Source organism: Artemia sp. Qi Xiang Cuo, chromosome 13 (assembly GCF_049724085.1).
Source record: "Artemia sp. Qi Xiang Cuo chromosome 13, ASM4972408v1, whole genome shotgun sequence".
NCBI lineage: Eukaryota > Metazoa > Arthropoda > Branchiopoda > Anostraca > Artemiidae > Artemia > Artemia sp. Qi Xiang Cuo.
In genome coordinates this window covers 56,944,760-56,958,710 of record NC_142806.1, presented here as the reverse complement: position 1 = coordinate 56,958,710, position 13,951 = coordinate 56,944,760, and the positions used below count along the sequence as shown (strand labels likewise).

The 13,951-nt window shown below is 35.7% G+C and overlaps 1 protein-coding gene across 3 annotated transcripts in view; it reads right to left on the bottom strand.

Moving 5' to 3' along the window:
• Window positions 1-5,938: 5,938 nt before the first annotated feature.
• Window positions 5,939-13,951, bottom strand: part of VAChT (Vesicular acetylcholine transporter) — a 37,303-nt gene continuing 29,290 nt past the window's right edge. For all 3 annotated transcript variants that reach the window (XM_089099234.1, XM_089099232.1, XM_089099233.1), the window contains exon 2: window positions 5,939-10,226. In XM_089099234.1, coding sequence (XP_088955360.1) covers window positions 8,285-9,958 — 1,674 coding nt within the window. In that variant the 5' untranslated portion in view covers window positions 9,959-10,226 and the 3' untranslated portion in view covers window positions 5,939-8,284. The remainder of the gene's footprint in view (window positions 10,227-13,951) is intronic.

Sequence of the window (13,951 nt, the reverse complement as noted above, 5' to 3'; positions counted from 1 at the left end):
ATTATAACGACCACAGAGTTTCACCCTCAAATCCTCTTCCAAAATCCTCTTTTAAAATTTCTCTAACTGTTTCACCGAAATAATTCCATAACCTGTCTAAAACAGTTTCGCCCAAATAATCCCTAAATGTAATTCAGCGTGTTCCTTTTGTTTTTGGCATCTCTGCGCTAACGCATTTCAAATTATTTGGAAACCTGATTCCCGCGCTAAAACAATTCATCGCTAAGATATTTCTTGGAGAATTGTTTCCATGGCAATGTTTATTAATATCTTTTGGAGTTCGACCAGTAGAATTGTTTCCGAGGCAAAGACATTAATGACTTGGATCTATTCCTGGAGAATCGTTTCTAGGCTAAAATTTTTAAAGTCTGACAGATGATGTCATTGGTTGATTGATCTGTCAAGAAAGGGGAATTAATTTGTTGTTTTTAAAGGGAATTATTGATTCACGATAGGGGAATTGAGGTCGACAGCACAGGTGTTCCAAATTTCTGGAAACTCATAACATCCACTGAGAGCCTGCACTTACAACAACAACAACATATAAATCGACCTTGACATTCGCTGAGAGCGTGCACTTACAACAACAACAACAACAACATCGACCTTGACATTCGCTGAGAGCGTGCACTTACAACATCAACAACATCGACACCTTTGGAAATTTAGGTCATTGACACACTTTGATTACGCAATCAATTTCTCAGAAATCCATTTCCCCTAGGGACTCTATGCCCATATTTGGTGTGCAAAAAGTTGTAGGTGGCAGCAGGGGTGAGGGGTCGCGCTGGTACCCCCCTTTCTACTTATATATCTCCCAGACATAGCCTATAACGTCTACCCCAGGCCCTGAAGGATTGTGTCAACCCCGGAGTTTTTGTTATATGATCTTTGAACCATTTTGAAAAAAATACCTCTCTCAAAGTTCTTATCGGATGGGTTTGAGGAAAATAGGGCATGGAAGGGGAAGGCTAGTTGCCCTCCGATCTCTTTTGACTCTTAAAAATTAAACGACAACTTTCAATATAACAAAGCCCTCCGCGAAGTTTGTGCGAGCATCCCTTCCATAAGAACCATATATGTCCCCAGAGCATTACTTACAACGCTTGCCCCGGGCCCTGGGGAGTTGCGTCGACACAGGAGTTTTTCTTATCTAACCTTTGAACTATTTTTAACGAAATAGCTTTCTCAAAATACTTATAGGGCTTGGGAAAAAAGGATTTGTGGGGGAGGGCTAGTTGCCCTCGGATATCTTTTGACTCTTAAAAAGTAAACTAAATTTTTCAATTTCCAATCACATAAGCCCTCTCTGAAGTTCATACGAGCATCCCTTTCCTAAAAACCATATTTAAAAAAACCGGAGTTTTTGTTATATGATCTTTGAATTATTTTTAACAAAATGGCTATCTCAAAATTTTTATCAGATGTATTTGAGAAGAAAGGGCGTGGGGGGGGGGCTGGCTACCCTCCGATCTCTTTTTACTCTTAAAAAGTGAACTAGAAATTTCAATTTCCAATCAAATGAGCCATCTCTCAGGTTCATACGAGCATTCCTTCCATAAGAACCATATATGCCCCCAAGGCATAAATTACAACGCCTACCCTCGGGCACTGGGGGCTTGTGTCGACACCGGAGTTTCTGTTATATGATCTTTGGACTATTTTTAACAAAATGGCGCAATTTCTATTCGAACGAGCCCCCTTTGAAGTTTATGCGACGACCCCTTTCATATGCAGTGCCTCTGGGGAAAAAAATAATAAGCAATAGTAATAAATATTGGAGCCGTATGGCTTTTACTATAGGCAACCCTATAGTGTTGCCTCTGATATTTTATCCCAATTCCCGAAGAACGACTGCTGAAACACAAGCACCGTTGAATTTGAACAGGAAACTTTTTTAAAGCACTAAACAACTTTAACGCAATTGGCAAGAGGGTGAACCGGCCCTCACACACTAACTAATTTCTGTTCGTTCTGGATTGTAATGTTGCTCCTTACTTTTAGTTGAAAAAACTTGTTTTGTTATAGTAATTTCGAAATGGTAGTTAAGTTAAACAAACCTAGTTAAGTAAACTTTCAAACTTTTGATGATTTTGATGTCAATCAAGTGTAATGCAATAAAGCCAATATCATCCCACAATGTAATCTTTATTAAATAGTTTTCGATTAAGTTGATAATTGATATGAACATACTTTTATTAATTTTGAGTCAAAAGCATGTACTACGATAGGGGAATTATGGGGTTCTTTTTGACCCCCCCCCCTGGTAGTCAGATAGTTCATGGTATTAAACGGTTGGCAAAAAATGATCATCGTCAATAGTTACCATAACTCAAAGACAGCAAAATATGAAACGCATCTCTTTTTCAAATTTTGGAGACAAGCGAGTAGAAAGTCTTACGAACCAAACTGTTATGCAGGATCTTATAATTGTACATTAAGTAGAAAATAGAGACATATTAGTCATTTTTTTAAATTTTCAATAGGTTTGAATTTAGTTTCAAATATTTCAGAAAGTTATAATTTATGGCTCACAATTTTAAATTTATCAGTTTTAGTTTTTCGTCTCTTTTAACCATTATACAATTTAAGTTGTCGTACTATACCCTACGATCCCAAATTCAATTATTATTTATTAAACCAAATTATATAATTCTGTTTTTTATTACAGCGCTTCCAGTTTATTCTGCAGTCACCTTAAGTTCCAATAATACAGCGTGGAGTCAGAGCATGTCCCGACATGCTATATGACATGCTTCAAAATACAACAGGATTTCTAATACTCGCAATTCCCTTGTACGCTAAACTCGTCATATGGTATCAAACAGTTCGGGGTAACAAACTGTGAGTAAGGAGTGATTCGGCTCAATAGTTACCAAAACTCTATAAAACGGAATTTTGACGTCAATAGATACATCAAAAGAATCAACTTATCATGCTGACTCTAAATATATAAGATTCATTAAGTTTAGTGTTACCCATCAAAAGTTACGGGCCTGAGGAAATTTACCTGATTTTCGAAATAGGGTAAAAACGCCCCCTAAAATTCAAGGAATCTCAATGACACCATCACACCATCAGATTCAGCGTACCAGAGAACCCTACTGTAGAAGTTTCAAGCTCCTATATACAAAGATGAGGAATTTTGCTATTTTTGAAAGAAGACAGATCAGGGATGCGTGTATTTGTTTTTTTGTTGTTGTTTTTTTTCCAGGGGTGATCATATTGAAATAATGGTCCTAAAAGATCGGTAGAGGGTTCTTTGGAACGGAAATTAAAAGTTCATGTGCCTTTTCTAAGTGACCAAAAAGACTGAAGGGCAACTGACCCCCTCCCACGCCCTTTTTCCCAATGTTATCTGATCAAAATTTTTAGAAAGTCATTTTGTTCAGTATGGTTTAAAGATCAAACAACTATGTCTTTAGGAGTAAGATGACCCCCACAATCCGTGGGTAGAGCCCCGTAAGTAATGAAATTTACTCATTGTTTACATATAGTATTTGTTATTGGGAAGCATACAGACATTTTTCAGGGGGAAATTTGTGCTTGGGGTGGATTTCCATCGGGAAAATCTTCCCTGCCGAGGGAAATTTGCAGGGGGAAGAATTTTGCGGGGGAAATTTTACACTGGGGGGACTGGACACAATTCATAAACAAAATTATTTTTCATTGTCTTATACTCTCTCTGCCAAATCAATTTTGCATGTGGAGATGTTCCGGGGGAAATATCCGGTGGTTATTTTCCGCGTCTTTTGATTTCCGGAAAAAAATTTCCACGGAAGGGGACATTTCCGGAGTTATCAAGGAATCGATCAGATTAAAGTCTTTTTCAAATGAAAGTATGCTAAGGACAATTTTTCAGGCTGAATCGTCCGCATTTTCAGTGAGGAGGGAACTGTCGGGAGGAAATTTTCGGGGGGGGGGGGACGAATACACTTTACGTTGGATGTAATTTCCACGGATGGGTTTCCCGTTAGGGAGGGGTATATCTCATGAAGAGTGAGTCAGATTTACCTGCATTATTTGAAAAACGACCAGAAATTAAATAAAAAAGCGTTTTTTTTTAACTGAAAGTTAGGCGCAACATAAAAACTCAAAACAATTGGAAATTATTCCGAATATGAAGGGTTGCCCCGTCCTCAATACCTTGCTCTCTGAGTTAAAGTTTGACTGTTCACAAAAATTTTTAAGAACGGCCACTGAAACACAGACCCGTTTTAATTAGAATAGGAAGCTTTTTTTAAAAGTGCTAACTGCTTTAGCGTAAAGAGCAAGGTATTGAGGAGGGGCAACCCTTCATATACGGGATAATTTATGCTTGTTTTGAGTTTTAATGTTGCTTCTTACTTTCAGTTAAAAAAACTTTTTTTTATTTAATTTAGTTAAAATGAACCACAGGCCATCTGGAGCTTCAACGAGTAAGAGAGAGATGACTGAATGGATAAGTAAAACATATTTAAAGTCAGACGGAAAGTTGATCCTCCCATCGGAACGTTTCCTAGTTACTTCGACGTGCAGACAGTGGATGGGGAGAACTGGTAATAGGGGAAACCCAAGTTTACCTCTGAAATAAACACCCTACATGATCTTACGTTATCCAGAGTATCCAGCGAAGACTAAAGTTAATTACAAAAACGTAAGTTAATTACGTATGCTAGGCTGGATTTAAAGCTTTGATACTTCTAGGCCCAAGCGTTAATGCTGCTCCATTTTTGCAACATTTTCTGGGAAAACCCCGGGAACTTGGGGATAGTGGAAATACTTAATAGAACGCAACTGATGAACCAAAAGTAACGAAAGAGAGAGGTGATACCAAACTCTCAACTGCCATACTTGGGAGACATCTCACAGTTTATAAGTGGTCACGGAGTTCCTGTGTTGTTTTAAAATCACTTTTCTGTGAATAGGCTGCGCGGCAACGGAGTGCATCTGGCACTTTGACGATAAATCATAGTAGTTTAGTTTTTGTTAAGAAAAATATCACTCAGTGATAATTTATTGTGCCCCCTGGAATTACATGCCCCTAGACGCGGGCCTATTTGTAAATCCTGGCCTGTCCATATTTGTGGATATACTTATTTGTGGATTTTTTTTCTTAAGCTAGCCCAGGTGATGCAAGCATTAGACAAATCTCAAGAAGAATCTGCATACCTTTTGGCGATTCGTTTGGAATGAAACTTGGTTTTTCAGTTACAAACGAAAAAGCCTTTAAATTTTCAGTAAATTCTAGGTTGTAAGGAAATAAACTTACTTAACATAGAATGCAAATTTTAATTAATCCAAATTATACTTTTTTTTTTTTTTTTTTTTTTTTTTTTTTTTTTTTTTTTTTACTAGGTAACGCTGCACTGTCAGTGGCCCTAGTAGTTTTAGTTCTATTTATTTTTTAATTAATTTTTCATTTTAAATTAAGAGCTTAAATTAAATGTTAATTAGTAATTTTGATAATAAACTAATGTTAAATCCTCAAAGTCCCATAGTATATTAAAGATCATAAACTTTGAGGACCTGACTAAAAGCTCGTAAGTATGTCATTTTTATGGTAATAATAAGTTTTTGGGTTAACCTCAATTTACAATTCCATCTTTTATTATTTTGCCTTTGTGAAACTAAGGGTGTTAAGATCGAAAAAAAATCCCTAAAACTTATGATAAATAAATAGGATAGCCAACTCTCCCCCCTCCCCAAACATTTAGACCCAGGGTATTTCCAATGGTTTACGCGGTTTATTTGACCCTCTTTCCACCCAAGCAGTAGAGGAACTGGATTTCCTAGGTCCCTTTTAATTTTTAATATTCTACTCCTGCTATGTTTAGAGGCTGTAATAGGGTTAAAAGCAGTTCAAAGCAGTGGTGATACTACATTACTTTGAAAGCTATGGAATATTCTACAAAAGCCAAAATAGTAGACTATAGTTAGTAGGCTATAGGCTATAATTATAAAACGTATTTTATTGCGTAACATTAATAACATAAAAACAGCATAACTTCATCATTTAATGCACGTTCCTGTTGCTAACTTGTAATAATTCAAATTTTATTCTTAGCAATTGTACTTCATTGTGTAAGCCATTCTTGAAAATATTTCTTACTAAACATATACATTATTCCCAAAAGAACGGTTCCTTACTTTAATGACTCTTACAGAGGGGTTCTCAAGGAAATATATAAATAAATCAGGCGCGCGCTGAGGATTTTCATAGAGTGAAGCATATTAAAAGGAAATTTTGAAAAAGGGATAAGCTATACAAAAATTTGAATTAGTAAAAATCACGTGATCTTGGGCAGAGACTTGGCTTGAAAACTCGTCCCTGCGTAAATGGACAAAATTAGCACTAATAGAAAACTGCTTTTAGAATACCCTACACCACCATGATAGAATTTGTTTAAATTTTAGTTGGTTGAGCTTATTTTTAAAAATAAGTTTAACATTATTCAGGAATAAATGCTGCATGGCTCACTTAAGAATGATTTATGATTATTCACATGAAAATGTGCGGTAGCTGGCTCCACCAAATATAATGCTGCCTGGAAATTAGTGGAAACCTAGAATTTAGTTGCAACGTAATGTGGCTGCTGGCTCCTATCAGGACAAAAACCTTGGAAAGTTTTCAAATAAGGATCCTGTTTCAAAACAGGATTATGAAATTTTAAAATGTTACATTCATAAAAAAAAATACAAAGAAGGCCTAGTAAATAGTGCAATTTGTATGTAAAGTGGCTGAAATAGCGTATCTAAAACACGGAAAACAACTGAAAGCAAACCATCCGCCATAACTTGTACTACTTTTAGGGATATATACCTTGAATGACCATTTACGAAAAAAGTTCTGTAATAGGGTATGGCTATATGTCCTCCCATTTTTTGTGCTGGTATTTTCATCACCAGAAAGATAGCTGGAATCTTTTAATTTAAGGTGCCCAGAATAATGAAACTCTAAGAAAAAGAAAAATTTATTAAATTGAATACTTTTTTACTTTTTAATAGATATGATAAATTTGTTTTTACGACAGCCGTTTTCTAAATATCTGTCCTATCGTGCCTTGTCCATGGGAAAAAGCGTATCTGGTCCCAACTTCTATAAGGACTTATATGGTCCCTCCTCAAACGGGCAATCAAAGATAAAAGATTAAAAATGTAAATATTTCTTATACCAATTGTGTAATTATTTTATTTGTTCTAAAGGCGTGATGATTTAACTTTAGCGGGCTATATCAGTTATTACAAGTTCTAAGCTGAAGTCAATATTTGAAAGATTAACAGGGAAGTTGTCTTAATGGGGAAAATACTTTGTATTAATCTTTTAAGGAGACATAGTAGAAGACATGAAGAGAGAAAATCTGAACGCATTGATATATTTCAAACTGTTGCTTCAATCTCCGATGGCAATTTAGTCACCTTACATCTGAATTTACGTTGTATTAATTCAACTACTTTTTGGTTGGAGGAAACTATCCTTAGATTTTTCTTTCTTTAGATTTTCAAAGAATAAAGGGGGTATTCAAGATGCCTTTGCTTTGGTAAATATAAGCTTTAGAAACGGACGGGGTGGAGATACAAAAGCAGACCCCCGTAGTTCCAGTTGGGAGACAGAAGTCTATTGGTAAAATTTCTTTTTTTTGTATTTAAAAATTGTTGTCTATTAGGTGATGACGCTCAGTATTTGTAACTGTAGGGTTGGTTGGATGTTAATAGTTCACCCACTGGTGATGGTGATGATGGGAAATATTGATGACTTATGTGTAAATGTAATGATTCCTAAGTTTCAAGAATCCTCCTAGCATTCTTACTTCCAGTCTTAAGTTGTAAAATAAAAAGTTAAAAAAAAAAATTAAATTGAGTTAATTTGTATTGAATGTTATGAAAAGAGTAGAAAGAGTTAATAAGTTTTTGTTTATGATAAAAGACTGTGTGACGCTGCTCAAGTCACAATAGTGGCTTAATAAAACGTCATACAGTCTTACCATTTCTACGTTTGCTGTTAATGTTATTTAAAAAATGTGTTGTAAGTGCCAGTTATGTATGATGTATTATTAGTTGAAAATAAAAGTCAAGTCAAGTCAAGTCCAGCCAAGCATATTAATTTATTCTATATAATTCTTAACTTTGCAAAGTAAACGTTCTTTATCGTTGGAACAGTGATCTTGAACAATATTCCAATTTGTTTTCTTGTATAATTCTTCACATGTTTTGAAACGACGTAAAATTTTCTCAATTTACACGCTGTTTTCTTAGCTTCAATACCTGTGGAAAGACTAAATTTCAGTTTTATCACAATTTTTGTCTAATATTGATTGAAACTTTGTCTAAAAGGATTTGTTTCTGTTCTTGCTGAATTGTTTGTACCGCCGTTATATTGTTGAAACTGGGGATCTCGTTCTGGCCCATTTAATACTGTATTATAATCTGGTGGATTATCAATATTTGTTTCCTGGTAAGTTATTCTGCTATTGTTTATCTCTTCATCTTGCATTTTAAATGCTTGGTAATTTTTATCAGGGGGATCAGACATCATAATTGATGTATCCCCAGCCATTGGTTTATAGTCATAAACGTGTCGAAGCATCAGTAAGGCTGGACAGTATACTAAATTGGATATGGCAATTCCTATATTAAGAGCGGTAAACCCAATAGATTCAACAACCCCACCAGCAATGAGTGGTCCAAAAGCGTAGGCCAATGAATAGGAAATGTCAGCTATTGCATAAATACTACCGTATACTGATACATGACGAACATCGACAAGATAACCGAGAGTAGGTAACAGTGCTGTGTCAATTAAAGCAATACCAAAACAAATTCCACTAATTGGTATCATAAGTCCCCAATAAGACGTGCAAAACGGAACTATAAAGCAGCAAAGCCCTTCAAGGGCCAATCCAACAGCGGCAAATAACCATTGATATTGTGGACAGGACTCTGCAAATCTAACAGTGATCACCACACCAAAGACATGTGGTATGAAAGCTGGAAGCCAAATCATGCCCATCTGCCATTGTTCAATATGAGGCATGGTGTCCATCATCCAGACAGATATCGTTGGTTCTAAGAATGCAAGGGAAACATTTGCCATAACTAAAGCTCCAGAACAACATGCAATATAAGGATCCATCAATAATTTCCAGATTGGTGTTCCCTTTTGATGCGGTCGAGGCTCAAAATCGTCTCCTTCTACTCTATGGAATCCTTTCGGTCTCATTACTAGTTTAAGCATACATCCATCAACCAAACAAACTAAAGAGAGAACAATGAACGGAAATTCTTTTCCACAGAATTGGTAAAGAAATGAACCAAAGGGAGGGGCCACTAAACAACCAAATGATATAAAGGCTAGAGCAATACCAAGAGCTCTTGTGCGCTCATGTTCTTCAGTAAATCGATCAGCTATCATTGCAAGTCCAGAAGTATCTGCGAAAGCAGACCCTACACCTTGTAAACTTCTGGCGAAGAAAAGAACACCATAGCTTTTTCCACAAGCGAAGACTGCTGTTGAGAAAAACATTATAGTGAGTCCAACCATCATTGGGGTCTCATACCCAATTCTATCTATTATTGCTCCTGAAAAAGGGTTTATACACAGTTGAACAAGTGCTTTAGAGGCAAAAAGAAGCCCAATTGCCGTATCTTCACCTTCATAAACAGTAACACCGTTGATAATTTTTGTTGTTATATTGCTAGGAACGTTATAGCTGCCAGATGAGTTGCTATAACTTAAAGGGGCTTCAGTGACCACCTCACCCCCTTCAATATGTGTCATCCACATACCTTGTTGTCTCAGGTAATCAGGGATTATCGGTACAATAACCATGTATAACATATTATCTAACAACAGAGCTATTGAAACAATTACAAGCACTAGTTTTCTTTGTGTCACAGGATCTTTAGTTCTTTCCATCAACATCTCCCTAATTTCGTTCAAGTCCATATTAATAATCGGAATAACTATGTGTATGCCCATGATGAGATAATCCACTTAACTCTCTCCTTGAAGTTTGTTTCTTTTGTAAACTCCCTCAAGTCACTCTCAATCAGCTTTTGTGAGGTTAAGATCTCTCTCTTTTGACTCAAGGGCTATTGACCTTAGTAAAGGAATTTCTAGTTTCCACTTCAACCTGGAGTTTCTGGTACTCGGCACGTTTCTCATTACATTTTCTAAGAAGAACAGATCGATCGTTCTTATTTTACCTCTAGGGCGTTGTTCAACCCTTCCTTGTTGAGCGAGGGACCTGAAATAAGGAACTCCATTAAGTTTGAAAAAATTAGAATTCAAAGCTTTAAAAAGGATTTTCAAGTCCCTCGCTCTCACAAAGGCTTAGGATAAAAAGGGATTTGTTATTTTCTTGACCTTTTATCATGGGTCGTAGTAATTCATAATCGAAGCGTAAAAAAATAAACAAAACGATATTTTACAAAATCCAGGTGTGTCTGCTACACCTGATTCATGTCAAAATTGTTTATCATATTTGTTTTCCTTTTCTTTCTTTAGTTTAGTTTCCATCATGGAGCTGTATTGGCGTGCTAAGGGTTCTTCTGCAGGGACCCGTATTAACATACACGAGTATTTCAAATCCGTTAAAACTCACTCTGTGACTAAGTTGGAAGGCGATGTTATACAATTAAAAAAAATATGGTTAATAAAATATAAAAATTACTAGACTTCATAAGTTATTCCTGTTTTATTTTGCTTTTCTTGCTCTTACTTCTGAGTTTGCGTTATATCTGCTATGTGGAAATAATTGTGTCTCATCAATCATAAATACAATAGTTGTGTGTGATCAAAACAGTGATAACCTCTAAGGAAATTTTGTTGTGTCGCAAATAGCTGTATTTGCCTAAAGATGCGATGTGAAACCCTAGGGCTAAGTACCGTTAACATAGATGTTCAACTTGAAAACGTAAAAACTAGATGACACTTCTACAGAGTTGGTGGGGTATATTTCTCAGTAAAATTGGCAGCAATCCTGGACTTATCGCCCCCAAGAACTGAGGAATACTCTTTGAAATCTAGAATAAATTGATTAACTGCTAGCCTCTTTACTACAGATAAGATACTTAGTAGGCCTATATCTAATATTTACCGTGCGCGATGCATGCTATTGTCTTGTTTACAATAATATCTCCATAAAAACTATATTTTCCCTTCCAGACATACTGAAGCTCAAGTTAAAAAAAAATGAAAAAGAATGATGAAAAAAACCCTAAAAGAATAAATAAATACAATACATATATATATATGTTTCTGTCTTTCTCTGTGTCTTGTAAAATATACTATATTGGCTATAACATATAGATTTGTTTAAGATACTGAAAAAAGCTGACATTTTCCTTCGATAGGAATTACATCTCCTTAGTTATTCCTGGGATAGGAATAACTTAGGAACTTCCTGATTCGATTTTTCTCCTACAGAAAAAAATTAGTCATGAAAAATAAGATATATTATTGGAAGCATTTTCATGTATTTATACCTAAGTGCGAAAAGAGCGGCTCCGATTCCCTTAGAAACAAAACTCTTTCTTTGGAGTGATTCGATTCTCCCTGCGGGATCATTACAGAGTTTTTACTAATTCCAATATTACAGTAGGATTTTTATTAGGGTTTTGGCAAGAGAAAGGATTATTAGGGTTTTGGCATCCAACAGAGAAAGGATGATTAAAACTATGATTAGATTAAAGGTAGTTCTTTAGATGACTGACTTGCTCACCAATTTACTAGGTATCAAACAGATCGCGGTAACGAATTGTCAGCAAGGAGCGACTCGGTCTAATAGTGACTGAAACTCTGAAAAACAGAATTTTGATAACAATAGACATATCAAAAGAATTCGCTTTTCATGCTGATTCCAAATATGTAAAACGTTAAGTTTAATCTCACTCATCACAAGCTACTAGCCTTAGAATATTCGCCTGATTTTTGGAAAGAGGGGGGAAGCACCCCCCAAAAATTCAATGGATCTTAATGAGAATCACACCATCAGATTCAGTATATCAGAGGACCGTAGTGTAGATGTTTCAAGGTCCTACCTAAGAAATGTTGAATTTAGTTGTGTTTTTTTTTTGTTTCTTTTTTTTTGCCTGAAGAAAGATCACGGATGCGTGTTTATTTGATTTGTTTCCCAGGTGTGATCGTTTCGAGCCATTGGTCTTCAAGAGAGAGGACTCGATCGAACGAAAATCGAAAGTTCTACTGACCTTCTCAAATGACCAAAAAGATTGTAGGGCAACTAGCCCCCCCTCCCACACGCCATTTTTCCCAAAGACGTCATACCAAAATTTTTAGACAACCAATTTGTTCAGTATGGTCAAAACGTCCTATAACTATGCCTTTGGGGATGACCCAAAAGGCATATGCCTTTGATGTTGTGCAATTTTCCCATTGTTCACATACAGTAATGATTATTGGAAAATATTCAGATTGACAAGGGGGGGGGAATAATTTCAAGGGAGATACTCTACGGCTAGAATTGTACGTGAAGTGGAAAGTTTCCGGAGGAAATTTTACACAGGGGAAGGGATGGGGATTTCCTGGCATGATTTGAAAAACAGTCAGAAATTAATTAAAAAATAAGTCTTTTAACTGAAAGTAAGGATCAATATTAAAGCTTAAGACGAACTGAAGTTATTATATATATGAGGGGGGCTGCCTCTTCCTCATCCTCACCCTCTTCCTTTACGCTAAAGTTTGACTTTTTGACACACTTATTTAAGAAAGACTGCTCAATCACAAGGGCCGTTGAATTGGAATTATAAGTATTTTTAATAGCTTTAAGACTCTAGCGTAGAGAGCTACGATTGAGGAAGGGGCAGCCCTCGTCATTTACGAAATAAGTTATGTTCGTTTTAAGTTTTAATGTTGCTCCTTACTTTCTAACGAAAAAACTTGTTTTTTCTTATTTAATACAAAGTAAGCATAACAATTTTTCTGTTAGGTATTTTGGTAAAAATGATGGAAATTGATAGTTTTACTGATTTTAGTCTTTTACGAGCTCTAATTCTTACAAGAAGTTTTGCTAGAGTTAAAAATTCCAACACACTCGAGGACATCCTGCGTTCTATTTGTGCGAATTTGGATTATGAAAAATAGATTTTTGACAGACTGTTATTTTCAACTGTAATTTTTGACCTAAGAAGAAGTAAAGCGAATTATTCCTCTATTTCTATTGATTTACGTCAAACTTAATAAGAAAAATAAGCATGGAAATGCCTTGATGTGGTGCTTTCAGACTTCACCGTAGCACCTTTCACTCTTGCATAACTTAAACTTTTATGTTAATAAGTTTCGTTAATAAAGTAATAAATTTTATTATTTTCTCATTCATTGTCCTTGTATTACAACTACTTTCTAGTTTGGCTGCTTTGTAGCAATCTTGGAGTAAATCTTTTTTATTTACTTTGTTCTTGTAGTGTTGAACTAAAACTCTGTTTTTTTTTTGTTTTTTTTTTCTTCTTCTTCAGTCGGCAGAGGCTGGGAAGGCATCATATACTTCTTCAATATAGTACCTCAAAGGCAACAAGGCCTCAATTCTGCTCTCCCACCATGTGTTACAGATTGGTTTTACTGTAAGATTTGAAACGTTATTAAGCAAAACGCTCCATCTGTGAGTAGAACTTGAAAATTTTTTTTAATATTTCTTGAATTCTGCTGAAACAATCTACTGCGGCATTACCAAAGAGAGCAGCATCGTTAATTACAAGGTTCAGTGAGTGGTTTCCACATGGTACGTAAAACGCTTGAAGATTTAAATCACAGATCCTCTTCTGAACTCCAACATGCTTTCCTTTCATTGCAGAACCATTACCTTATCCCTGGCCTCTCATGTTATTTAAAGGAATGCCTCGTATTCACAACTCTTTTAGTAATACTTCTTTGAGGCCTTCGCCAGAAGAATTGGCAATAGGAATAAAGTCCAAAAAATGTTCCCTAATGAACATAACCTCATCCGCTGCAATTTTG